Genomic DNA, 27767 nt, shown 5'->3' with positions numbered 1-27767 from the left:
TACACAGGGTCCCAGTGGTCCGGCATGGAGGTACTACCACTCAGTCTGAGCAGCTAAGGTGGAGCAGCCTGGATGGAGAGCTGCAGTGTGCTGGATGGAGAACCTGTGGATTTATAGCGTTGTTCTGCACTGACTGGAAACAAACTGCTTTACTATGGAGTTGGGAAGAGTTTGGTCCCGATATCAGAGGACGTTGCTGATCACTGTGATGATGTTCAAACTGGGTAAGTCATTATCTTCAGTGGAGCAGTTCACTGCAGCTCTTAAGATGGAAACAGCTTCTCTTAATGCAAAACTTTGTACATCACAGTAGGAACACATTCAAACTTCATCCACAATCTTAAAGTGCATGTGTGCAGCCCTGCATGTTTATGTGTACACCCTTTGTTTATTCTGTGTGTCGAGAACCACTACACCGTTTGATGAGCCTTTCTTTAAATCTTATTCTCAGTCCATTCTTTCAAAGGGTTTTTAAGTCAATGCATAGCAGGTTCGAAATTTGCCAGTAACACGTGTGGAGAATAATAGAAAGGCAAAAATATAAATGAACACTGATATAAATAGTTTTTTCCCCTTGTGATTTTAAAAGTCCTTTCCATAAAACATCCTTTAAAGTTATTGGTAAAAGATAGAACCAGAGGATGCATTTTATTTATTTAAACAAAAGCAAATGCTATTGACTGAAAAGCAAGGACACCATCTCTAAAAGGAAGCTTCAGTATCATTACTTTTGCACTATATTGTAATTATGTGTCAGTAACTTAGAATCAAATGATTGTAATCCTAATGATTTCTGGGCTTTCATGAGCAGGTAGGTCTTATCTCGAGCACAGCACATGTCTAAATGTGTGTTTACAACTCCCTAAACTAAGTTAACAGGCTCTAATCGGTTCGTTTCCTCACAGCTCCCTCATGTGTGATGAATGTGCAGCCAGTGCAGCCCCATTCGTAGGGTGTGTCTGAGCTGTGGGGGTTGCTCGACCCCCAGTACCTCATGAAACTCTGTTGACCCATTTTTCCCGCGACCTTCATTTATGTAAAGCGTCTGAACCTCATTTAAAAGGTGGCGGGCCGGCACCGGGGATTGGCTGGTGGGTGGCATTGTTAAAGGTCACTATGGTAACGAGCTGAGCGTTCGGCTGCTCTGCTGCACAGCTTTTTTGTCTCATGTTTGAAAGGAGGGGGAGATGGGTATTAAGGAGCGTGGCAAGAGACCTGGCAATCTGAGCACTTAAGGATTTCAAGAAAAAGGCAGCAGCTGAAAACAGGAATGGGAAGCAGAGTGCATGTGTTGATGAAGATGAATGACAGGGATTCTGAGATGAAGGAAAAGGGTCCCACAAGTACAGATTTTTTTTCATTTTTTCACATCAAGTCTGAACAATAGCAGTTTTAACAAAAGAGGAAAACACCAAAGGAACCATCCTCCCTCCCCATCAGAACTGCCATCTCCAGATGATACACACAGACGGGACAAGTGCTTTAAGGCCTCCAGTGGAAAACTGTGACTAATTCAAGGAGAATTTGCTCTAATAGTTGTTAAGGGACAGAGAAAGCTGGGGTCGAAATGTTTCAACTCATTAGTGAGGTATTTTACTCTTCAATGAAAAAAGAACTCACTGGGTGGATTACCAACCCTACGTTGTATGGATCACTCAACTGATAATTATTCAGCTATGACTCATTATTCTTAATACATGTACCAGAAACAACAGCGATTTGAACTGTTACTGTAATGATTTGCCTTACACTACGTCAAAGTAAAAGATGGAAGTGGTTTGACCTTAAAACACGTGTTTTGTCACGTTTGCCCCCAAACTAGACACAGACAATGTGTTAGGAGTAACGCAGCCTTTGCAGCAGGAGACAAAAAGATGTGTGTCTCAGACTCCGTTTGACTGATTCAAGGGGGTTTTGTGCTTTTTTTTATCTAAACCAAAGCAACCAACTGCTGTGGAGCCTTTGGAGCACAGGCAGAGCTGCCAGTCTCTTGTGGTGAATCAATAAAATTCCTCTGAGCTCAACTTGTGCGTTAGCCAGGGGCTTCCCTTCCTCTATGACTCACAGCGTCGCTGCTTCCTCTACCCTGCAGCGTGTTTCTCTACTGACTTTGTGTTGCTGTTGCCGTGACTATGAGCAAATACTTCCCCCCCCAGACTGCCTTCTGCACCTGCAAAGAGTGAAACAAAATGACAAGACTTAGTCCATCTTTCCATCATGTTTACCCCTCAGCCACAAGCCAGGAGGGCACAGTAAATACTTTTTATGAAACATTATTAAAACAGGAGGAAATAGTGTTTGTTCCCGACTATTTTCATCAGCAGATCCATACACACTTGTTGCTCTGGTGATTTGAGGCATGCAGGACGGTGCATGTGGGACTGGGCTAAAATGAAGATAGTTGTTGTTGATTCAAATAAAACATCTTGAATAGGAAGCATGAGCATTTCTCATTGATGTACAGTTTATGCAGAAGTGTTGACATCTCATTTATCACAACACTCAGGTGAAACATGTTTTTACTTTGCTCCTCCTGTGCTGAAATTTAAATCTATGTATTTCCTATGTTAGAGGATATTATTGCAAGTCAATACAAATATTTTGCATCATAATTTTTCTCTTAGCCCAAAGTGTTCCGGAAAAACATTCACTGCATCATCACACCACCAGCAGCAGTCTGGACCTTTGACTCAAAGCAGGTTGTCATGAATTCATGCCGTTGACTTCAGATTGTGACTCTACCATCTGTAGCCTCAGAAAATGTGTCTGTTCTTGGCTGACAGGAGGGAACCTGACGTGTTCTCTGCGGTTATAGACCATCCTAACCCTAATTTCAAGGTTGGACACGTTCACTCTGACGTGTTTTTCTGCTCACCACAGTTTTAAAGAGTGATTATCTGATCGACTGAAGCTGCGTCAACAATTTCAGAATAAAACAACAGTAGCGTCAGAGTGAAAATCACTGAGTTCACATGTTTTCATCATATTGATGTTTGATGTGAACATTAACTGAAGCTCCTGACCTGTTCCTGCAGGATGCTGTACACTGAGCTGCTGACACATGATTTGCTGATCGGGTAATGTGTGAATAAGCAGGTGTAGCCTACAGGTGTTCTCTATAAAGTGCTCAGTGAGTGTACATGAACAAATGGCTGGACTTCCTGCTTCACATCCATATAGGTTGATTGGGTCTTATGACTTAGTTTTTGGAAATCCTGTTAATACAGATTCAAATAAAATCAGACTTCTCAATCAGAGGGTGCAGTAATATGTCTAATTGAACTAACCCCCTCTTGAAGAGATGCTGAAGTCTCTGGATAGTGTCAGGGGTTTGATCAGTAAGATCTGCTCAGTGTTATTCTTGGCCTCAGATGCTGGTACCAGTCACTGCAGGGATCGGCCCTGTCCAGTAATAACCATGATCTATGAAGTGCTCTGAAGCAGGGGGTTGGGCTTTGTGTTGGAGGAGCGGTTATCAGCTCCCTGGAATGTGTGAGGGGTTGATTGGGTTTGGACAGAGGGGTGAAGAGTGAGGAGACCCTTGCTGCCCCTGTCAGCCTGCAGGACTCATGAGATTACAGGTAGTAGAGGTTTAAAGTGCGGAGTTTAGCCGGACAGGCCAGGCCTGGAGAGGATCTAGGTTATCTTCGACAAGACAAAGAGGGAGACTTTTACAAATAGATAAACAAAATATTCAGAATGATTTCAGTACAAGTGAGAGCCAACAGAGGGAGATAAAACATAGAGTGATTCATATGAAGTTTATGCAAGACAGAGGAAATGACTCTGAAAAAGAGATCACACCTGGAGATGCAAAACACACCACATTTATCAACAAATTAACACATTCTGTATTATTTGTCTTATCTGCTTTACTGCCTATTCTTATGTCAACTTCAGGGTTCTAAGAAAAAACACCCATTCAGATTATTCTCTTCTGTCTCAGTAGGTTGATATAGATACTAGTTAAGTATACCTTTGGAATAATCAAATACTCTTTGATTATAATTAATAATTAAAGAATATATAAATTAGTTATCCACATTTGCATTTAAATGTGCTCCTACTTGTTCCGTCAAAGGAAAAGATGAGTCAAAGGCAAATAGTTAGTGGTTTGCTTTACCATTTTTGTCCACACTAAAATATCTCATCAACTGTTGGTTGGATTTGTCCTATTAATGTCGTTTTGAGGATGAATCTAAATGTTTGATTTCTCCAGTACTTTGGTTTATACTAATATTAAACTAAGATGATGAACACTGGACTCTTACCTGCAAAACATGTGAGCATTGTCATTTTGAGCATTTTAGCATGTTGATGATAACACCATGCTCAGAGTTCAAAACATGATTTTAACATGAATCTAATATGGTCAATGGATTTGAATACAACTTAAAAAATTGTAATGACAAAACAATGGCAACAAAAAGGCCCACAAAGGTTAGAAAGAATGACAGACTACTTCAATGCACATCAGTGTAACTGTCAGCTTCGGTTATAAACACTATGCTGTTACCTCCGCATTTAAATATAACCAGAGGAAGCAGAAACAACACAGCACCTCTCAGGATGTATCAGGTACGGTGGTGGTGGTGGGAGGAGAAGTGAGACTGAAGAGGAAAGATCAGGTAAAAGGTGTGACAACAGATGCATGTGAAAGGAACTGGGATTGTTAAAAGTGGATGCAGTGGGAAATGAGGAATAGGTGCTGCCAGGAAAATATAAACACATTGTTACTGCAATGTTGTTGCTGACAACTTGCCAGCAGAGAATCACATTGGATGTTTATTACGCAAATCACCCTACTTTCTATACAGTTGAGGGGGGGCTAATGGCTGAATATATAAGCCCTTAAATTCACCATTGCTCAGGTCAACACAGTTTTGTGCTTGGTTTGTTCTGAGAGCTCACAGCTATCAATCAATAAACAACAATGAACTTGCTTCTGGCCAATAAGCAGGATTTCAGCTTGTGTGCAATGAGAACATGTTCACTCAACCTAATTAGTAAAGATCACAATGTGATTCATTGTTCAGATGCTAAACTATACATATTTCTATGTACTTGAAAAATATTTTGGTACATAAACCTGATCTAGTAACGTAAGTATTTTTCTTGCATCTGAAAGTAACAATAAAGAAAAAAGTAAAATAAGAAGTTACTCGATACTGACCCTGATCTTCTGGGTGAAAATACTCTGACCTCTGACCCCTGACCCATTCACACATCAGATCTTGAACCAGATATGTACTGTCTCTTATAGTAACCCTCAACAAACCCTGAACCAAATAATGAGTGAAAAATAATAGTGAACATAACAAAGCCATTGCATTTTTAAGTACTTTAATTTTCACGTCCATTCAACTTGTGCAGCCTTTAAAACAGTAGTGAGTTAAACGTTCATTGACAACACTGACAGCTGCTTGCTCAGTCATATAATACGTTTACTTCTAACACCATCTGCTGTGATCTTAAGTCCAGGGGAAAGAGGGGCTTCATCTCCTGAAGCACCTATAGCCTTTGAGTTGTGGGTAGCCCACTCTATAAGCCCTAACAGCCAATCTTACAGAGGTACAGTGTACTGAGTTAGCCATACAGTTTCCCTTTAACTCATAATATGTATTTCAGGCTCTTTAATTAATTCATTGAAATATGTTCCATTATATTTATTTCTGGGTGCATAACAGAATATTTTTTGGGAAAATGAGCACACAGTGCATTGGTGTTCAAATAGCGCATGCAGAGATATGCTTTCACAGGCCGTTGTGATGTCTTTTTCCTTCATGTCAGATAACTCAAAAACAATTGTATCCATTGTCATACAATGACAAAATATTAATTTGACTGAAGACGCATACGAATAGACAGCAAAAAAATGGTCCATCCTGGTCAAACTCAAGTTAATATACATTACAGCATGTAATCACAAGATGACCACAGTAAAACTTGCACATGTACCTGCACTTGGTCATTTGTTGGCCATGACAAAAGAACATTTGAAAGACTTATAACTTAATTACCCAGGAATCCCAACATCATGGAGTTGACTTCTACTGGAAACCAGAGGAACTAAAGAAGCAAGATGTACTTTTGGTCAGACGAGAGACTTTGTTTTCTGGACAAAGTGCTCACTTTCATATGTTTAAGGGACTAGTTTGTATTTAGTTAGCATTGGCAATGGGAAACAATTGCACTCCATTCTAGTTTGGGATTCATGCTTGTAAAAATTAAATGTTTATATGAAAATGTGGCCCATTGCACCTTTAATAGCAGCTTCCCTTCTCATTACAGGTCTTCTGTGCACAGTGGCAGCAGACAACTGTCTCTCATCTCCCTGCAACAATGGAGCCACATGTCTTGAACACCTGGATGACTATGTGTGTCTATGCCCCAAAGGACCAGTATGGTACATGGGCAAAAACTGTGAGGAGCTGTATGATCCCTGTATTACTGCACCTTGTACCAACTGTACCAGCAACCTCGGGACTGACGAGTTCAGCTGCCTCTGTCCAGATGGATTCACAGGGCTAAACTGCACCCTGGATGTAGACGAATGTTACAGCAATCCTTGCAATGGTGTCAAGTCCTACTGTGTCAACGGAATCAACGGATATTCCTGCTACTGTCCCCCTGGAGTTGGAGGTGATGACTGCCAGGTTAATGTGACCACTTGTTCAGAGGAAACATGCCAGAATGGTGGTATCTGTGTAGACATCCTTGACACCGGGCGCCAGTGCCTGTGTGCTGCCGGGTACCAGGGGACGAACTGTGAGGAGGACACTGATGAATGTCAGTCAGAGCCCTGTCAGAACGGAGCCATCTGTAAAGATGGGGTCAATGCCTACCAGTGTTTCTGTGTCCCAGGATTTCAGGGCTACCACTGTGATTTGGACATTAATGAGTGTGCCTCACACCCCTGTCAAAACAACGGCACATGTCTGGATGAAGTGGATCACTACACATGTGAATGTGTCCCAGGCTTCAAAGGTAAGACACTGTCAGGGTTATGACTGGCTGGGTTTTTGAACCAAGAAAATGTACTTATCAGAATTAATAAGCTTATTAGCTCATTAGGAAATTTCATTTTCAGTTTCTGAAGTAACAATCAAAATACTAAGTCAAACCAAGTCATTTTTGTTTCATCTGATCCAGTGGCAAACCCTTTATTTAGGATTATAAGGCTGACGATGTCAACAGTGTTACAGTGCAGCTGACTGTCATGTATATATATGATTTAACATTTAAGTTTTAAAATTAAGCTGTTAAAGTTAATAGTTCAGTAATTCCCAAACTTTTACAACTAAAAACAAAGTTAAACCAGTTGGTGATGTGAAAATTAATTCAAAAACATATATTATAGTATATATTAACATACTTTTATATACTTTATATTACTATTATGCTGACCATGCTGTTCTCCAGTATTTTGCGATTGCATTTGGATGATTAAAAAACATCTCTGGATTTTGAAATGAAATATATGTTTTGGGAATTACAGATTAGTACAGCCAGTAAAGATATAGCTACTAGCTCATTTACCTCTAAAGTAGAAACAGCCAATATGTAGTTTCTAGGTACTCAGTACTTGAACTTAGCGGAACACATACAAAACTCCAAGAATGTTGGATCACAGCTCTAAAATTCAACAAATGCTTTCAAACTGCTCCCCTCCAGAGAGGGTGTGGGAGAGTTTAAATCATAATGGGAGCAACATGAGGCACATACAATATACTGCTATAGATGAAAGTGACAGGTGCATGTCAGTGCATTGAAGAAGTAATGTGCTTTAGTTTGGTCCACTCGCCAACGTGATTAACAGTTGCAGAAGCAGCAGTGTTGATGACATCTACTTTAAATGTAAATAAGAGGTAATTGTAAATCTATATTTTAGGAGTGTACAATGCAGCTAGTACAGTATGGCTTTACTTTTACTGTTGTATATAGAGACTGACCGAGCTTTATACCACTTCTCATTGCCGACATTGAAGGAGGTTACATGGCTCTGTTTAAGTAGCATTAGTGTAGCTGTTGTCTGTCTGCAGCTGAGCTCTTGGCAGCTACAGTGTTATTCTGTTGTACCTGCACTTGTGCTAAGATAATTAGGTGTGTTGCCAATCTCATGCCTTGGCCCACTGCCATTCCTCCTCTGTTCCCATCAGGGTTTAACTGCGACGTGGAGATCGATGAGTGCGAGGTGCACCCTTGCCAGAACGGCGCCACCTGTTGGGACTACATTGCCACATACAGGTGTGAGTGCATGGCCGGCTTCCAGGGCCAAGACTGCGAGGTCAATATTGATGAATGTGCCAGCGTGCCCTGTCTGAATGAGGGCAAGTGCATAGATGGGGTCAACAGGTATTACACACGCACATGTTTACATTTTGAGAATGTTCCCACACAAACAATCTGATTGGAGTTAGACTGATTTTGGTTTTTGAAGGACAATGCAATTTATTATTTTGAAAATGTTGAGTTCTGCAAACTTCAGCTGTTGCCACTTACATCTGTGTTACATAAACTTAGAATAAATAGTTGTGACGAAGGTGATGTTGAGAAAATAGTCCCATCAACTTATTCTTCAAGTTTAATCAACAAGATTTTTTATACCAACAAAACATTTCAAGTTGTCCAAACCTCACTCCTAGTTGAGACAACAATGAAGAATCAAACCAAAAAACTTGAATTACATTTTTTGTTAATTAAATTTAAGCATTTTGTCTAACTAATTAATATTTTATAAGCAGCCAGTCTACTTTTTCAGGAGGAAGTTCATCTCTTATATAAAGTTAGTTAATTATTTTTACAGCATCCCTAGTTCACCAAACTTAATGTTGTACTTTCTGACATTACAACATAAAATGTAACATTCAGAATGTTTTTTTATTTAATTTCAACTGACTTTCAACTGGTCCTTTGGTATGAAACTTCTAAGAATACAAATTTTAATTATGAAAAGTTTAAAATGTGCAAATGGCCAATTATAATCTTTATTATAATCCCGTCAATCCTGTTGCCGTCATTGGCATGAATACTGTTACTGCCCATATACTATAGGACATTAAACATATATATATATATATATACAGAGTGGTTTGAGAAAAGGTATGAAGAAAATAAACAGGAGGTTCAAGGATAAATGAAACTTCTCGATCATCCCTATAATTTATAAGGTCTTCCTTACTATGTACACTGCCTTGAGATAATGAACAAATGAAACTGAATTTAATTGAATTTGGTATTTGTTCTTTTCTGAGATGCATTTCTTTAAGACATATTTTAAAAACTATGTTTATATGTATTGTATCAGTACATGTCTCTTAATGTCTCTTAAGAGATGACACTTTCCTTAGTTATCACATGTACAACCAATACAACAGAATGGTAAATACTAGTTTATCTATTCCAATCTACCACTCTTTATACTTGCCTCTCATGTTAAACCTGGTGAGACCGATGTGTCATCCAGCAGTGTGTTGTGTCGGCTCGGGGTTGCACGGCAGACATTAAAGTTGACCAGGGATGAGAAGGAATCCACTTATCTGTGAGTCATTGTGATGAGTCATTAAAGCGCTGGAGGTGCTGACAATACCTGGTACAGTAGTAAAACTGATCGGACTAGCAGGGTGTGAGGAAGATGCTTGAAGAAAGGATGTTAGTTAAATCTAACTTTCTGAAGCCACTGTGCTTTCTGGTTAAATCATTTTATATGAGAGGATTTGAGGCTTTCGGGTTAGGGTTAGGGTTAGGGTTAGGGTTAGGGTCAGTTAACTGAACAAGACACTTGAGGATGTTAACTTTGACTGTTGGATAATTTTATTGATAGAAAGATAAATAATAATCAAGAAAAAGATCAGTCAATAATAAAATAAACACAATGACCTTTTGTTCCCTGTATCAAAGTATCTGCATTGTGTCTATATTTCAAGTGTTTTCTTTAGTCTATCACCTGCTTATATGGTTTATACATGTCAGATAGATACTTTTCAAACCTAAAACAGGATTTCCACCAGGAAAACATTCCAGTTACTCTTGCTCATGTGATTTTCAGTTGATAACTTACTTTAAAGAATCTTGACAAATAATGGGAAATGTGTCATTGTGCTATGCCATTTTAGATTGTCCCCATAGTGTTCAATATTCAGCCTTGAATCTTAGTTAACTGTTAGTTAACACACTTCCCCCCCCTCAACATGAGCCACTGATTCAGAATGTTTTAATTTAATAGGGTGCTTTGTGCCATTTTGCAATCATTTTCAAATGAGAAGGAGAATGAGAATGAGAAAAGATACTTGATAAAAAAATCACACAGAAAATCTTGATATAGTGTGTTGGTCCGACAATCACAATACCAGACCGGCTTATTTGTATCTCTGTTTTTTTCCTAGCTATGAATGTGACTGTGAGGGGACGGGCTTTGTAGGCGACCACTGTGAAGACGATATTCTTGAATGTGCTTCTGACCCCTGCAAACATGGAGCCACCTGCTTGGAGGGAATCAACCAGTACAAGTGCCTTTGCTGGCCAGGTACACTGTAGTTCAACACTGGGCCTGATAACAAACAACTTTTTGACAACACACAATAACTCTTTAATAACACATAAACCCTAGGACCCAACTCTGTGATATTCAATTGATTTACAAATGCATATCTAAATGTTAAAAGAGTACAACCTTATGCACACAAAGAGCGTCCCCTGGAGGCTGGGGTATTCACACACATAAATCCAGAGAGTTAATCTGAGCCTTGAGTTTAGAAAACGAAGGGGGGCTAAAGATCAGGGCTTTGCCCCTTCTGTCATTTATGGTGCAGCTAAATAAAAGCAGCAGTGTGGCAGTCTTTAAATCCTCCAGGGTTGTGATGAATTATGAAAAGTGATGCATGAGCACATTTCAGCAGAGAGAGAGATTCAGACGTCGGCAGGCATCCTGTTAATTTTTTTCTTCCATATGTAATGCAATGATGTGTGCATGTCCTAAAAGTACTTTGTAGGAAAAAAAAGAGATTTAAGTATTTTATAAAGTACATAATTTAAAACAATACTCACATATCATATGTATTGTATGCTGGAAGAGCATACAATACATATCATAAGCACATCATTGCACAATCCATGTGTCTGACTTCAGCTTTTGTCTTTCAGGCTCCCTCGTCATAATTGTGCATCTAAATCTATCTGTATTTTTAAAAACATTTTAAAGAGGCTGTTATATAGAAATAATAGCTTTATTCAGACACTTTTGACAGCTGAAGTTTTTCTTCTCCATTCTATTTATGTTTGATAGAAATGACCAATTCTATTTACAACGCAGACATTATCTCCTCTTAGTTTATAATCTACACAGGCTTATACATGTGAACGCCTTTATGGACAAAAGGAATGATAACAATGATTGATAACTGTTTAAAAATAATTATTGACATGTGAGTATTGAATTAAATAGACTTAGGGGGGGGAGTCAAAACCTATCCCAAACCCTAACATGTTTGTGTGCATGCTTGTGTGTGTGTGTGTCCAGGTTATGAGGGAGAGAACTGCCAGTTGGATACAGACGAGTGTGAGCAGCATCCCTGTGAGAATGATGGAGAGTGTTTCCAGCGATCAGATGCCAGGAACTATGGGATGCTGCCTGAACTCAGCACAGCCACCTTCACACATGAAGAGGCAGCTGGCTTCATCTGCCACTGTTTGCCAGGGTTCACTGGTAAGCTAGCTCACAGCAGGAACCTTTTAGTTTCTTAATATGTTGCCTCGTTAAAGGTTCAGAATCTGATCGGTTTCTTCCTCTCACAGGAGACAACTGCTCAGTCAATGTGGACGAGTGCGAGTCTGCTCCATGTCACCATGGAGGACAATGCCAGGATCTGGTCAACTCTTATCAATGTGTGTGTCCAGACGGCTTCACAGGTAGGAGGGACCTATCTGCTGTCCTATTATTTATCTCCTAACAAAACATCTTCATTAAGCTGCTCTTCCCCAACAAGCAGCCTTGTCCCTGTCAGTGTTCATCCATGATACCAATGATTGTAAATGTCTAGCTACTTGAATGACCATGGTTGTTTGTCTTTAACTTATAATACAACCCATAGGAGTGTCTCCCATTGACACCGGCATGGGCCCTTAATGTTGACAAGACTGAGAGGTGTTAAAATTGACATCAAGTCAATTGTGTTATTTTACAGAGTCTTCAAAAAATTACTCTGACCTTTTTATTAAATTGTTGTAATGGCAAATCTAAATGTGCACAACATATAAGTGTTCTATCATTTTATACTGACTGACAGGACTGTTGGCCAAACACCTCAAGACTTGAAAATATAGCAGGCTTTCAAAATTGAGATTTATTTCTAAATTGTGATTTTTTCAAAACTTTTTTTCAAACTTTTATTCACCTTAGTAACTGGTAGAACAATGGATCGAGAAAACCAATATAATGCACAGCAAATATGCTAAATTAAACTCCTTGTCCCTCTTTATCCCCCCCTTGGCCAAACAATAATGTGTTAATCCTCCTCCTGCTGATCATTCCCCATGGCCAGCAAAGGTATTTATTCCTCATTAGAGGAGATTTGTCTCTGCATCACTCAAAACAGAAGGAACAGCATCAAACTCTGACCTTGAAGTGCAGGATCTGGACTTAGAAGTGAGGAATTGAACCAAAAGCTTTTGTCAACACACCAGGAAGCGAATCTGCTAACAGTATTATGGCTGCACAATGTTTAGGCCACAACAGAGCATAGGGTGGGGGAGGATGATGGGGCATATGGTATGGATGAGCACAGTGGAAAACAACAAAGCCAATAAAAGTGCCATATGTCAGGTGTCCATTTTGGGCATTAAACCGGGGTCTCCTTAGTAAATTGCCCCGGGGGTGGGGGGATTACAAAAAGCTGCTTAACAGACTAATTAATGCCCAATGAAATAAGACAAAGATGATATAAAACATTGTGAACAGCACAAGGCCATTTTTCTAAATGATCTGCATTTCATTACAGTGGTATGTTACATTATACACAAATCACTGTTGGACACAGCAGCAAAAATAGAGAGAATATCCATAGGGCACAAAAATATAATCCTGTTAACTCTGTACCGCACATGTGCAACAGGTTGACCTTCCACGTGTATGAAGTGGTCGACGCTGGTTGTTAATCCACTAGAGACGACCTTGTGTGCCCTCTTCATTGCACCAGGGCCATGTTGACGGTTTTATAATGGTTGGAGCTGACATAGGACATTTCATAATGAAAATAACTTGGATATGTTACAGTCATTAGTTCAGTCATATTAACAAATCTGTGGGACGAGTGAACAGCTCATTCCACATCGTAGCCTCCTTAGGTTTGCTGATCACATTGTCAGTAACAGGCAAAGCTCACGGTAACAGCTAATTCTGTCAATCACAGATGAGAAGAAGAAGATATCCGATCATTCAAAGGGTTGATGTCCCTGTTTTCTGTTTCTCTCTTTGTTATGCCAGTGTACATTCTCTGCAACTGCTAATGCATTTTTTTCAAAGGCCAAATTAAAAAACATTCATATCACCACATACTGTGAAGGAATATTGTATGTATATTATCAATATGGAAGAATTTTATTTCTGAGGTAAATCTTGCATTATGTGAATGAAGGTAGAAATAATGAATAAATATGAAAGGATACATAAAGAACAATGAAATTACAGAAAATAATGAGATTTGTGTAAAAGTATTCGTAAAAGATTTTTTTACAAATCAATTTCATGCACAATCCTGAAAACCAAATGTCTAGTAACAAGGTCAAACTGAAAAAAAGGGAAATAGGGAATAGGGATTCTGTAATACTTTTATGTCACAATGTCTGAAGTGAAGAAAATTACTTTACTATTTAATCTAGATTTGGAATTTAGATATGGTTTGACTTTTGGTAACTTGGAATTCTGAAAAAAATAAATGTTTTCTCCCTCAAAATTTCAATATTAATTTTAGGAAATGCGATAATCCTCTTTCTTTGTCTCTATACCGAAGCATATACTAGTGCTGAATCTAAATGCATTGCTTGCAATCGTCTTGCAATCGTATTTTATTGCTATAGCCAATAAATAAAAAGATCAATATTAGCTCCATGTATTGATGCAGCCATGCTCCGGCCTAACCCACCTGAAGCCCTGAACCTGCAGCACCACCTGTGGGTGGTTTTATCAGCACCTCCTGCCACTAGTGGGCATCCACAGGCCAGCACATGGAGCACAGGGGGGAACGCAGCACTGCATTCCTCTTGTCAAACACTGACAGGAGCCAGCTGGAGCCTGGAAGCTTACCACTCTGCTTGGGCTGGGCTGCAGACAGGAGAGGAGAAGTGGGTGTGAGGGAGGGAGGGATTCAGGGGGGATGGAGGAGGCCGAACGAAAGGGAGGAAAAGAAAAACTGGGCAGGGCTGCACTTTAATCACTCCTGCCTTTCTGCCTGGTACAGAGTGGAGGAGTGACACTTCTGCTTTGTAAGCTAGAGAGAGAGAAGTAGAGTTTGTGTGTGTGAGAGAAAGAGGACTTGGTTGTGTCATTTCTGCCACCCAGCAGTGTGAAGAATGTGTTGGCTGTTGACTCATCAGTGGATCATGGGGGGCGGCAGGTTGATGCTACTGCTGCTGATGTGCTGCTGCTGTGGGCCCTGGGGGCTGACAGGTACAGTATGGTACAGCACTTTTGAATACTACATTAACAGAGAAGAAGGTTGCGTGCTTGTAAGGGTGGAGTCTTGGCACGGGAGAGGACGAACAGCTTTAGGGTTCCTTGAGTGTAGAGTATTTTAAAGGACTATGTTAATGCAAGCTGACTGCTGCTGCCAGGGCTTAATGTTAGATGCGGTGTGATAAGACGGCTTTGACTACAGAAATCAGAAGGATAGACCTGTGTGTATGTGTGTGTGTGTGTGTGTGTGTGTGTGTGTGTGTGTGGGGAGCATATATTGCAATATTTCAGTGTCTAGCTGATACGATCAGTTTGACATATACTTAATTGCATTAAGGAGGACTGTTACTCTAATTCATCTCTAATTGTTGCTATTAACAGCTATTTCCTCAAGTCGTTTCCTCATCTGCTGATGACACTGATGGAAATATGTATGCTGTTCCCCAAGCACATCTGTTTGTTCATCTACATGTGTGCACACCGTGCTCTCTCTCCTAGTGCTGTAGCCTTGTTGCTTGATTGAATTTCCAGTTTTTAAATGTGACTGGAGTTTGGAAGGTTGTGTAATTAAGTGAAAAGGTGAATCTCTGTTGTTAAAAGTGAGTGTCTCTCCATGCTGCAGGTATACACTGTGAGGTGGACATCAACGAGTGTGATAGCAATCCCTGCCAGAATGGCGCCACGTGCGAAGATGCTGCCAACTCCTATAGGTGTCACTGCCCGATGCCAGAGCCTGACCAGGAACCCTTGGGTGGGCGAGACTGTGACGTCCGCCTGGTCGGCTGCCAACATCACCAGTGTCAACACGAAGCAGGTTGTGACCCAATGCTGACAGATGATGGAGAGCACAGCTACACCTGCATGTGTCCATCCGGCTGGACTGGAGAACGCTGCAACACCTCAACTACCTTCTCCTTCAACTCGGAGGGCTACATTCACATGCAGCTGCCTATTTCTGCAAACAGGACTAGGCGTGAGATTCATGACAGTAACCATGGGATCCACATGCAGCTCAGATTCAAGAGTACTCTGCCTGACATGGTGCTGTACTACCGGGGCATTAAGGAGCGCTTTTTCTCATTGGAAATTATTAGTGGCTCCCTCCAGGCCAGGGTAAAGTCAGGGAAGGTAATGCATGCCATTTACCCTGGCCCTGTCAATGATGGGGAATGGTACCAGGTCTCTGTGACCATGGATGAGAGGCTGGTCCTGACTGTAAAAGGACTTGGCTGTGAGGAAGGGTGCCAGGTGAAGAATGAAGGCCACAACCATCTGATCTTCCTCCAGCCCAGCTCCTTTCAGCAGCTGTATGTAGGAGGGGCACCACAGGAATACTTACGCCATACTTCCAGTGGGAGGGGGTTCATTGGCTGTATGGAGGACCTTCATGTTGACCATAAGCTGCTTCTGCCTCAGGACCTCATCAGAGAGGAGAACCAAGGCCTGGAAATGGGATGCACCAAAAATGACTGGTGTCATGAAGACCCATGCATGGAGCGTGGGCAGTGTGTGGACATGTGGGTTCGTGCCAGATGTCAGTGTCACCGGCCCTACTACGGAGAAAGCTGTGCGGAAGGTGAGAGTAGTTACAGGTTTGCAGAATAATACTCTAATAATATACTAGTGGGTTACTGAAAAAGTTATATTGTGGCTAGTGATCACAGGTTCTCAAATGGGGGAAAACATGAATGATAATGTGGTCTAAATAATGCAGCCATTAATTGATTTTATGGCTACTTTGGCTGTGGAAATATCTGCAAACAAAACAGTGACATATTATCACTTTATTCAAGTTTCTGATGTTTAAGATTTACTCATCCATCAGACAAAGAGCAGCATAAAGAATTATTTCAATCTATAGCCTACCTCTATCCACATGATACAAAGTTTCACCTAGTCTGGTTTGGATGGCAACCACTCATGAGAAATTTCTTTCGCTGCTAAATGCTCTACAGTGATTACCAGCTAGTTGCTAACTTTGTCTACCATTTGCTGCTGAGCAGGTAGCGGACAGACGTCTGACTGAAAACATCTGCCTGCTGCTGTTAAAAACATAACAGAGAGGAACGAGACTTGAATCACGATAGTAACGTTGAACGCTGTCAAAACAAAACAATTATTTGAAATAAGCTGAAGTAAAATAGATCTGAGGCGAACAGCAGAGTTGGTCATAATCATTATCAGTATGGGTCTAGCTTCAAAAGCAGTTGACCACACTGCCCATTAAGCAAGTTTATCTTTAAACTGTGTATTTTATTTCTGTTAAGAATTTACACTGCTGAAATCCAAGCCCCTGGAGGCACATGACGATGAGTCCTGAAAATCCTCAGTCCTGTAGATATCATAAAAAACTTCAAATATTGCTGATGCAAGTATTTACCAGTGTTTTGGGATGTAAGTGTGACATCTTTCTGCTTCCAACTCCCATCTTAGAGTACCCATCCTGGACCTTCGGCCATGAGAACATCACCAGCTACTCAACCTTCAATATCTCAGAAACCCATGGAGACAACTTCACCATTTCCTTTTTAATGCGCTCCCTCAAACACAATGGCCTCCTCCTGCAGCTCAGTCGAGAAGGAAAGTCCTACCTGACGATCTATTTGAAGGAAGGCACTGTTGCTATCTACAGTCCTTACACCACACTGCTGTCAGAGGCAAAGTTTGTCACTGATGGCAACAATAATTTGGTCACTATCAAGGTACGCTATGGCCATGTGGTCTTCCCCAAAGCGGGGAACCATCGTGCCTTAGGGAATGTGAGTGTGGAGGCAGGAGATGTAGCGTATGTTGGCGGGCTCCCTTTGGACAAGAGCATAAACAATTGGGGTGGAAACTTCAAGGGCTGCCTGCAGGACGTTCGGCTGGACCACAAGTATCTGACCATTGAGGATCATCCAGACAGCATGGAGGTTTACCAGGCAAGCACAGAGGAGAATGTGCTGCGAGGATGTCAAAGTGATGACACATGCAAGGTAAAAGAGAAATACAGAAGATAGTTGATCACCACTTTAACTAAAGAGCAGACAAAAAATGATATATATATATATACATATATGCCACCCCTCACAATCAGAACGTTTTGTAATGTTTGATATCAAACAGGGGTCCCACAGTAACTCCTAACAGCATTTGGATCAGGGATCAGGAACTCAGAAAACTACTTACCCCACCAGAATTACTGCTCAGCACAACTACATGTGCTATTTCTAATATCAAATATATTTCTGCTCCTGCTATGACTACCTACACTACCACAAGTAATACAACTACTATAACTACTACTGGAAATCATGCAGTTTGTAATATGTATGATTTCTGTTTTTACCAAGGTCTGACTTAACAGATCATGTTGTTGTCTAAATCAATCAGGATTTAACCAACTTTTTTCTTTTGAAATAACATCAAGTAAATAAAGTCAGAATAGCAAAAGAATAGCATTTTCAGCAACTCAATACACAACCACTGGATGCCAACGTGCTATGTTAGTATTTCTGCAAAAGTACAAGTCAGGCAAATGAGAATTTGGTTCCATGTTAGCTGCTGGTAGCAGTAGATGTAAATATAGGGGATTTCCATAACCATTAGAAATCCGTGCCAAATTTAATTTCTGTCTATCTGACTCAATGACCAATCAACACAAAAGCTTATTATCACTACAGCCACTATATGGCATGGATACATGTCAACAAAATGTTCTGGCTAATTTGCATTTAAAATGAAAATCCCCATGTTTAACCAATGCAAGGCTCTAACAAGGAGCTCACGCTAATTGTTTTGGTTCCTTGTACTGTTGTCTGATTGTTTGGCTCTAGTTTTTCATCCCAACCCTATTAACACTGACCTGTAGTTGAATGCCTCTGGTCTGTAAGTTATCACTCAGTCCTCTCTGCAGTTTGAACCCCTGTGGTCACATCAGGTGAGAGATTTTACAAGTGATCTTGTAATCCATCCATCTGTGTTTGTCTTTGCACAGGATGAGCCCTGTTCCAATGGTGGACAGTGTAACATCACCTGGAATGACTTCATCTGTCACTGTTCCATTAACTTCTCCGGCCGGCTGTGTGAGACACGTCTATGGTGCGTCGACAACCCTTGTTTTGATGGAGTGGACTGTGTGGACCTACAGGATGGTTATGAGTGTGAGTAATCCTTTGGTCGTGATTATCACTGCATTCATCAAGGCAGGGCAAGTCAAGTCAGGCCAGGTCAAGTTTATTTGTTTAGCTCTTAATCTTAGTGGTCAACAGATTTTCTGAAGTGCCATTTCTCATTAAATGCTACGGACAACCTGACAACCTGACCTCAAGTGAAAATACCTGCAAAGGTCAAAGTGAAAAATGTCCTGCAGAGGTTGCAAGCATCATGAAAAGCACCATGATGAGTTTTCTACAGTGGGATTTGAACTCCCGATGGTGCTAGTTGTAGTTTTTGAAAACTTCAGTTGTAGATTAAGCAAGGTCCTCTATATAAATAATTTTAAAACATTACTGTAGACTGTTTGTCAAATGCCCCTATCTTGGATTTTAAAAGACAGTGTTGTAGGATGCATTGTGGGATATTTGGGCATCAAAACCTATGTATGTCATTTGAGAATGGTTTTCATTTAGAGTTTTGATGATTGATGGTGCCATTTTGCTCTTCATCCTACATCAATGCCTGGTCAGAATAAAAAAAAATGGTCAAAGTCGATGTAGCACAAAAGTCTTCACCCAAAATGCTAAATTTTATTTATAGTTTAGAAATTCATTTGACCTATGCATTGGAAATGTTCATGTCTTTCAAACTCCACAACCTCAGTTGGAAAGACTGACTTTCCATTCAAACTCAGTCAGCCAGACTGCTTCAAATCAGGACAGTGATTTGACTTTTATGTAAAACAGCATACTGACAAGAAATGTCCACGTTACATGGTGGATCAGCAAAAAAAAAACTCAAATCAAAGCTTGATGCATACATTAATATACAATTCAAACGATTCCATTAATATCATCATACTGATTACTGACTATATGAGAAAAATGAAGTAAGTGTTGAGTAGCTACAATAGTGGATTCAATTTGATCTATTTGATTTGATGGACTTTAATAGTTGGATAGTATGAGAAAGACCTCCACTGTACAACACCAACGCAGCAGGTTGTATGGAACACATGTAACACTATGTTTTAAATGCTGCTAACATGGTCTTCTCCTCCAACAGGTTTAACTGAAGCCCTTTTCCAGGACAACTCTCTCCGATATGTTGCCAACAGCTCCCTGCTGAGCCCTGTAACCAACATCACCATGGACATAAGAACGCGAGACGAGAACGGGATCTTGTTGCGAACCGCCAGCGGAGCCGAGGTCTTCTGCCTGGGTCTACTCAACTCCTCTCTGCTGGTCAAGCTGGACAGCGGGGAGAATACAGAGCTTCTGGCATTCACAAGTGACAGGGTCATCGCAGATGGGGTGTGGCACCGTATCCAACTGACCATGGTCGACCCCACACAGTCAGTGTCCCGCTGGCGCCTAACCATGGATGGGCAAAGAGTGGGGGCCAGCTTTGGTGTTGGTGGTACCCTCAACTTCCTCAACGATACTGAAATCTGGCTGGCAGAGAAATACACTGGATGCTTAGGGGAGGTGAGAGTGGGTGGAGTCTACCTGCCGCTCATTAATGTACCAGATGCCCCTCAGGTGAGCCGCTTCTCCAGACTGGGAGGCCATGAGCCAATCATAGGATGCCAAGGTGCACCAATTTGTGATTCCCAACCCTGCCTCAACCAGGGTGAGTGCCAGGACCAATTCTTTGAGTTCAACTGCAGCTGCAGAGCTGGATGGGAGGGGGAGCTTTGCGAGATAGAGATAAACGAATGCTCTTCACATCCATGTGTTTATGGTACATGCAAAGACCTCCTGGCTGACTACCAGTGTGTCTGTGAGCCTGGATACGCAGGAAAAGACTGTCAGGAGGAGTTGGATAACTGTCTGGAGTTCAGTTGTGTGAATGGAGGAACCTGCGGGGAAACAGTGGGAACTCACACGTGCTTCTGTCCTCCTGGCTATGTCGGCAAGCGCTGCCAGTGAGTACACACCTTTACATTTTCTCTGTTGCACCTTTTGGACGTTTAATGTTTTGTTTAAAAGTCTGAAAACCTGTATTTTCCTCTCAGTTCTGTTTCCCATCAATCATTGCCTTTACCTTCTTCAGCCCTTACCCCTCCCTTTTGCTTACATACATGAGTGTTTTCCTCCAAGTAATTCCTTTGTTACATTATTCTACAGTCACAGGAATACTATAAAGGCAAAATAGTTTTAGTATGAACTTGTAGAGTAGTAATATTGGAGATATTAAAGGGACTATCCTCTGATTTACATGTCAAAGTCTTGTCATGTCTTGTTAATGACCTGAGAGCTAACAAACAATTTACAAAACTGAACTTTTTGTTTACTTAATCTTTTTAGTTGTGACTCAAATTGGCAATTTACAGGCATGTACTTTGAAAGATACAATTGAGCTTCATTGTACGATAAATCCTCCTTCATAAAAGGGTTATAATGTTCACTTTGTTTGAGAGATGTACTGATTATCATTATCCTTATTTTGGAGGCTGAAGTTTGTGTTGCTTTGGAACAGCTCTGCATTATACAGAAAGGTTTGGGAGCAAAATGATAAAAACACTTATACAATATAACACCAATGATTTAGTTGAGTCAACACTTCTCAGAGACAGTGTCCACACAATGTGAAAATTACAATCTTCACGAAGGAGGACTTATTACCGGACTGTTTTATAAGACTGCATTAGTTTTAGCTACGTGTACCTAATGAACTGTCAACAGGGTGCATATTGTAAAAGGGAGTATGTTTGTGTATCCATTAGGTGGCGTTTCCCCCCAGTGGCATGTGATGCATACACAGACTGTCTTAATGGAGGGGTTTGTATAGGAGGCAGCTCTGGAGGAAACTGCACCTGCAAGCCTGGATACACTGGAGCCAGGTGAGAGCAGCACACTGCACAATCCTCAGTACACACCTGCAGCTGAGGAGAAAGTCTATCTGAACCACATCCAAAGTGTAAAGGTCAAGAAAGAATGAGGCTGTGTGTGTGTGTGTGTGTGTGTGTGTGTGTGTGTGTGTGTGTGTGTGTGTGTGTGTGTGTGTGTGTGTGTGTGTGTGTGTGAGCGTGAGCAGCTGCTCTGTCAGTCAGCGTTGTGTTAAAACCCTGCTGATGTGTTTCAGGTGCGAGACAGAAATAGACGAGTGTGAGTCCAACCCTTGTCTCAACGGTGCCACCTGTCTGGACAGACTCAACCACTTCCAGTGTGTGTGTGTGCTCGGCTTCAGCGGCACACTGTGTGAGAGCAATGTAAGTCACTCTGACACTGAGTTAATTTACTTTCACGTCACGTGCTCAATTAGAGCCTGGATCTGAGCAGAAGGTTTGAGATGCATGGCTCCGATTCAGGCCTCTTGTCGCTGGCACTGGTTCCATAATCTGGAAACAATTAGTGACACAGACATAAAGTGTGGCTCTAAACAAAGGCAAAGCAAATACATTTATGTTAATCTTATAATTTATTGCCCTGGTCCAGTGATTCTAAAGTATATTTCTTTTGGCATGTAGCATGTCTGCCCATGTGGTATGTGCTTTGAAGATTCAGCGATCAGGTTTCCCAGCATCCAGTGTTTTACACAAGCATTTGAGAGTGTAGAGATCTAGAAAGTGAGCGGCAGAATTGACAAGTATGAAAAACTTCGCCCTGTGCATATTGTTAAGCAACAGAATTTACTATTTAAATAGGCAACAAATGAACCTAACAATATCTATGTTAAACAAAATGTGAACAATTTGAAAAATATACACATTCAGATGCAGGATTCAGATTATAATAAAGAATATGAAGTAAAAGTGCTTTGAATTTACGTATATGATGTTCTTGAGGAGTCTAGAGTATGTTGTTGAGCCGAATAGTTAGCATTTATATTAGCTTTTAATTTACACTTTTCCTCTTGTTAAAATCTTAGTTTAGTTTTTATTTTATTTTAATCTTTGACAAGTTTAACTGCTTCCTACATTCTCTTAAAATATGAAGAGATAGATTACCTATAACAATAATGTTCGGTTGGGCTTCATTTGGACGGAAAACCCATTTACAACTACAGACTTGACTATTTTGAACAACACTTTACTTTATGGCTTGTGGTTTTGCAGAAAGAGGAGTATATGGAGCGAGTTCCCTGGCTTGCTGTGACCATCCCTCTGCTCACCCTGTGTATGTTACTGGCCATCCTGGTGGTATTTTTCCTCATCATGACGGCCCGGAAGAAGCGTCAGTCGGAGGGCACATACAGCCCGAGCTCACAGGAGGTAGCTGGTGCCAGGCTGGAGATGGGCAGCGTCCTCAAAGTTCCTCCAGAGGAGAGGCTCATCTGAGTCCTACAGCTCTGCCTCACAACTTCACATCCAGTGGATGTACTGTATCTATGTAAAGGGCCAAGAGAACATGTGCTCTGAATTGTGACACTGCTGAGCTCTCCTGCCCTATACAGGAAAAAGATAGAGGATAAATCAATGACTGATAATCTGCCTGGGAAAACTACTGATTTTGAAGCCTGAGAGGTGGACAAATAAAGACCAGAGGTGAGAGAGGGACAGTCGCCTCATATCTGAAGCTGTCCTGTTACTGGGAGTGTGGTCAAAGCATGCACTGGCCCTGGATCTCCCCTTGTAACTGTGATAAAAATCTCAAACTTGGTTCGCATGGAACCAAAGGCCAATGAGGAGCATATGAACTAAAGGAAAGCCACAAACCTCTGAGTACTGAGCAATGTATTCACTCAGACGGAAAATCACTGAAACTGTTTCTGCAAAGCAAAACCTTTCTGGAACTGAAAACCTTCCTCTGCAGATTCCACATCTGACTCTGTTTTACATGACAGGGGAAAGAGGAATGTGTAGCGGGAGGAAAATACACCTGAAACTAGTTCTGTCAATAACATTTGAGTCTGCATGAAAATCAATTGCAAATTATTATCAGGAGAAGATTTCTTCACGAACTCACTTCTTGTAATAGTATTACCTCGATATACAAGTAGTTCATTTTAAGAAACCTATTTGAATTCTGTGTCTATCTTGTTAGATTCCCTTGGTAATGCTCACCCTGCATTTGTTCTACTCTGATGCCATGTGGGCTTTGCCACTTGATTTTTATCTCCTTGCAAATTTCAACTTTTTTCTCAGAGTTAATTAATTTTAAATGAAAACATAGTGTTTTTCTTTGCTGGATCGTAAGTGTTTAAAATGTACACTGTTGTCTCGATCACTGATTCTTCCATGGGAAGCTTTCACTCCTCCAAGCCTCTGTCCCTCCTTGTCTGAGCTGCTGCAGTCGTCACTGTGAATGAACACATGCTAAAAGTAATGAACCTTCCTGAATGTGCAGATGGACATCGCTGCTGCTTCTGCAGGCATCAAGAACTGTTGTGTTAATAATTGTTGTATTATATTGTCTGTGTGCACTGTATGGCTAACAGGCTAACCACTGTACCCATGTTTGTTAGTGTGAAAGTATGCTGTGAGCGTCTTTGTCTTGTGTTGCGTAGAATGAGTAGCTCAAGTTCAAGCCACTGTATTTTATTATGTTTATTATCTTCAGTGGAAACAGTATTTAATTGTAGAAATCTTGTTGTTGTTGTGAAAGGTGGTCACATCAGTATTTATGGGCATGAATCATTTCAAGTGTCAAATGTAAGAAATTAAGACCTCAAGTTAATTTAAAAGAATTTTATTCTAAGTGTGAGATAAGACGATTCTATATCTCTGTTCGTTTTAAAAAGCTGAAGGCAGATTTAGTCAGGCTATCTTAGGGGATCACCTGGCCTGCCACTGTTAAGAGTGACAAAGTACATGTAGCTCACATAGCTCTGCAATCCACATAATCAGAAAGTTCAAATTAAAAGCTCCTCGTAAGGGACTGTTTCATGACACACAGATTGATCCAGTAACTGTGCTCACTGCTCAGTGAGGTTGTCAAGTTGTCACATCAGATTGATACTGTGTGGTGTGACACTCCTTCAAACCAGAGGATTTATTTTCTTTACATATCTGATGATTAAACAGATTAGATATACCTTGTGAAAAGGTGCTTGCAGACATATCTTTGGAAATTTGAGCTTGGATGGCAGTTCCCCCTGCTCCCAGTCTTTATGCTAAGTTTGGCTAACCATATACTGACTCCAGCTCTCTTCTTAACACACAGACCTGTGATTGATATCCATCTCCTCATCTCACACTTGGAAACAACTAAAGTAAAATCTACATTCTCATGGAACTGCTACCTACTTTCTAGCTTTGAACCAATGTACTGATACTGATCCGACTGCCTTTGACCTCAATAGTAACTTAAATAATTTCTTCATTTGTTTAGTCTATGAATTCTCAAAGTTAGCCCTTAAAGTCATTTGCAACTGTTACTCCAGAAAATCCCACCACTCACCTGCCTTCCACTCTGAACTCACCAGGGCTGCTAACTGCTACTGTACCAGTTAACCTGAAAGCTTTTACAGGTAAGGTGTTGATGTGACATGAAGTCAGACGGACACATTGTACCAGTTGAATGTTCATGGTAAAAGTTGAGGAACATTTTGTTAAAGGGAAGTCACAAGCAAGTGACACCTGAACATGAATTAGGATTTTGATCACGATCTGTCATATTTACTGTGGGGTTTGCACCACTGACTTATTTATTACTGAACGTTTGTATTGACTTTATTTCATCTGACTAAGTGCTACTGCCCTGATGTTGCATGTGGCACAGATTAGACTCTGTATTAGGGCAAATGAATGCAGACAACACTGTCCACAAACTGCAGTGTACTTTTTTTTATGCTGTTTTATTGTCGAGGCCTCTCAGTTCCAATGGAGAAAGATTATTCCATGGCAAATTACTGCATGGTAGTGTTGATCAGGCCAGGTCCTTAAAGAATTGGTTTCCACAGTTTGGTGTGGAAGAAGAAGACTGACCGGCACAGACTCCTAAACCCAACTCCACCCTCCATGTGACTGGATGACTGTGAGCCAGACCTTAACAGCCAACAGAAGTGAGACTTAACTAAAATGCTCTCTTGGCTAGGAGCAAATCACGCATGGTTTTGGAATGTGATATTCAGGAGTTAGATATGGTTGGAATGTTACAGTGTTCATACCTCTGGCCATGAAGGTTTACAGAGTTTGAAATCATATAAATGATGCCAAATCTACTACAGGCCATGATCCACTCCCACACCCAGTTTCAGTGTTACCTATTGCAGAAGGCAACACGGCTGAAAGTTTTAAGTTGCACTGTAAATGCAGAAATCAGATATGATGAATGAGAGCAGAAAAATTATAAATGTTTTTTTTTAAAAATCTGAGCATGGAGTGTAAATGCACCATTATAAAAGTGGATTCTTAATCATTTATTGTAAACTCTCAAAAAAGTCAATGTGAATTGTATTTATCTTCTGTTGGAAGAGAGAGAGACAGGCCTACATGTCATATTAGAGAAACACTTTCTAATGTCTCCTGCTTCCCACAGTCAATGGAAACTCAAAAACTCCCTCCATGTTTACTTGCTGGTTTGATAAAGGGTAATGTCTATTTCCATGATAGTTCCATCAGCAAGGAGTCATGTCTTTGATATGTGACTGATGCTAAGCTACCGTAAATGAAACGCCTCACATCTTTCACAATATTCAAATGAAAGTTTTGCAGCCATCTGTTTAAAGGTAGGGTTATAATGTAACTGTAGCTTGCCATTGATTACAGAACAGCAAAGAAATAACAACTGCACAGTGGAATCAAGCAAAACAATGTCATCTTGGCTGAGCATTAGTGGCCTCTAAAGCCACTGGTGGTAATTAGTTAATTCTGAGCCCGAGCAGCTAAGTGGTTTTCATGTGCATTGACCGCAGCTCTGACTGCGTCCCGCTAACTGAACTAAATCATGGTCGACCGGTGTATATTCCTCATGGTCCCCAGCTTCCTGAACCAGAGGTGCTGTCCCTGTAACAAACCAACAAAACTCCATCTGTAATTCTTTTGAAGGTATTTTTTAAGTTTTGCTTTGAAATGATCTGCAGTTCAGCATTACTCTTGAACTAGTCTGATTCCAAAATTAATTCAACGCTATTAAGGTAAAAAAAAAAGTTTCATGCCGTTGCTTTAATTGGAGTTTTAAAACAATGTAACTGAGAGCAGTGGAGTTGTCAATATAACTGAGGGACGTCCTGTTAAAGAGATGGCCACCATGCTTTAGTTCACCATGCATGTAATTCCAAGAGGTCAAGGGACAGTGAGAGATAATATGCATCCGTCTCCATGCAGGTGTGTGCATGATGAGACAGTATGTGCCTTCACGTTCACCTGCATCTGCAAAACCCAATGTCAGACTCATTCACGTCTTTGTGTAGTCGGTGCTGTAGGCCACTGATAGAAATCCCATTGTAAAAAGTGTTTTTCTGCTCAAATATCCAAATTGTGCTCAACCCATGATGGTGTTAAACAGACATACAGTGTTATATGATACTGTAACTATACAACAGATGTATCCCGGCTATGTGTGATGTGGTAGTGATTTTACACTGGAGTTGTTTTTACTAAAGCTGTACCATGTACAGCAAACTGCACTGATCAGTACATGACGAGTTCTAGTCCAAAGTATTCCATTAAACCACAGAGTAATATTGCTGGAGTTTTCTAATTCCACATTGTAAGTGATACTAGAGCTACAACTTTTTAACACTAACATTCATATATGAATCATAGTGTCTTATATTTAGCTACTTTTTGGAGCTGAAAGTTATTGGCAGTATTCACAGCCATTTTCCACATTTTTTAAAACTTGATGTCTCATTTTGGAATATAATTCTTCATTTGTTCTGAGAAGTCTGTATATATGACCAGGAGTTTGTGATTCGTCTGTAAAATAAGATGTATACTTCTCATTAAAAGTGGATAGTTACTCTTTAATTACGTGTTTAATGTGGGAAATGATGCTTTAATTGGAAATGAAAATTGGTAGATATGAAACCTGTCGTAAGTATTTTAGAAAAAAATAAAATACAAAATAACCAA

General features: G+C 40.6%; 1 protein-coding gene across 1 annotated transcript; it reads left to right on the top strand.

Moving 5' to 3' along the window:
- On the top strand, positions 1-27767 carry LOC118114479 (protein crumbs homolog 1). Its single transcript, XM_035164913.2, has 13 exons — positions 1-224; positions 6292-6987; positions 8160-8355; positions 10386-10525; positions 11519-11704; positions 11794-11907; positions 15291-16244; positions 17102-17643; positions 18645-18810; positions 19871-20732; positions 21534-21650; positions 21893-22019; positions 22866-27767. Exons 1-13 carry the CDS (start codon positions 155-157, stop codon positions 23085-23087), a joined length of 4392 nt encoding a protein of 1463 aa, XP_035020804.1. The 5' UTR covers positions 1-154; the 3' UTR covers positions 23088-27767.

Source organism: Hippoglossus stenolepis, chromosome 9, assembly GCF_022539355.2.
Source record: "Hippoglossus stenolepis isolate QCI-W04-F060 chromosome 9, HSTE1.2, whole genome shotgun sequence".
In the NCBI taxonomy this organism is placed as follows: domain Eukaryota; kingdom Metazoa; phylum Chordata; class Actinopteri; order Pleuronectiformes; family Pleuronectidae; genus Hippoglossus; species Hippoglossus stenolepis.
This window is presented reverse-complemented; position numbering and strand designations above follow the sequence as displayed.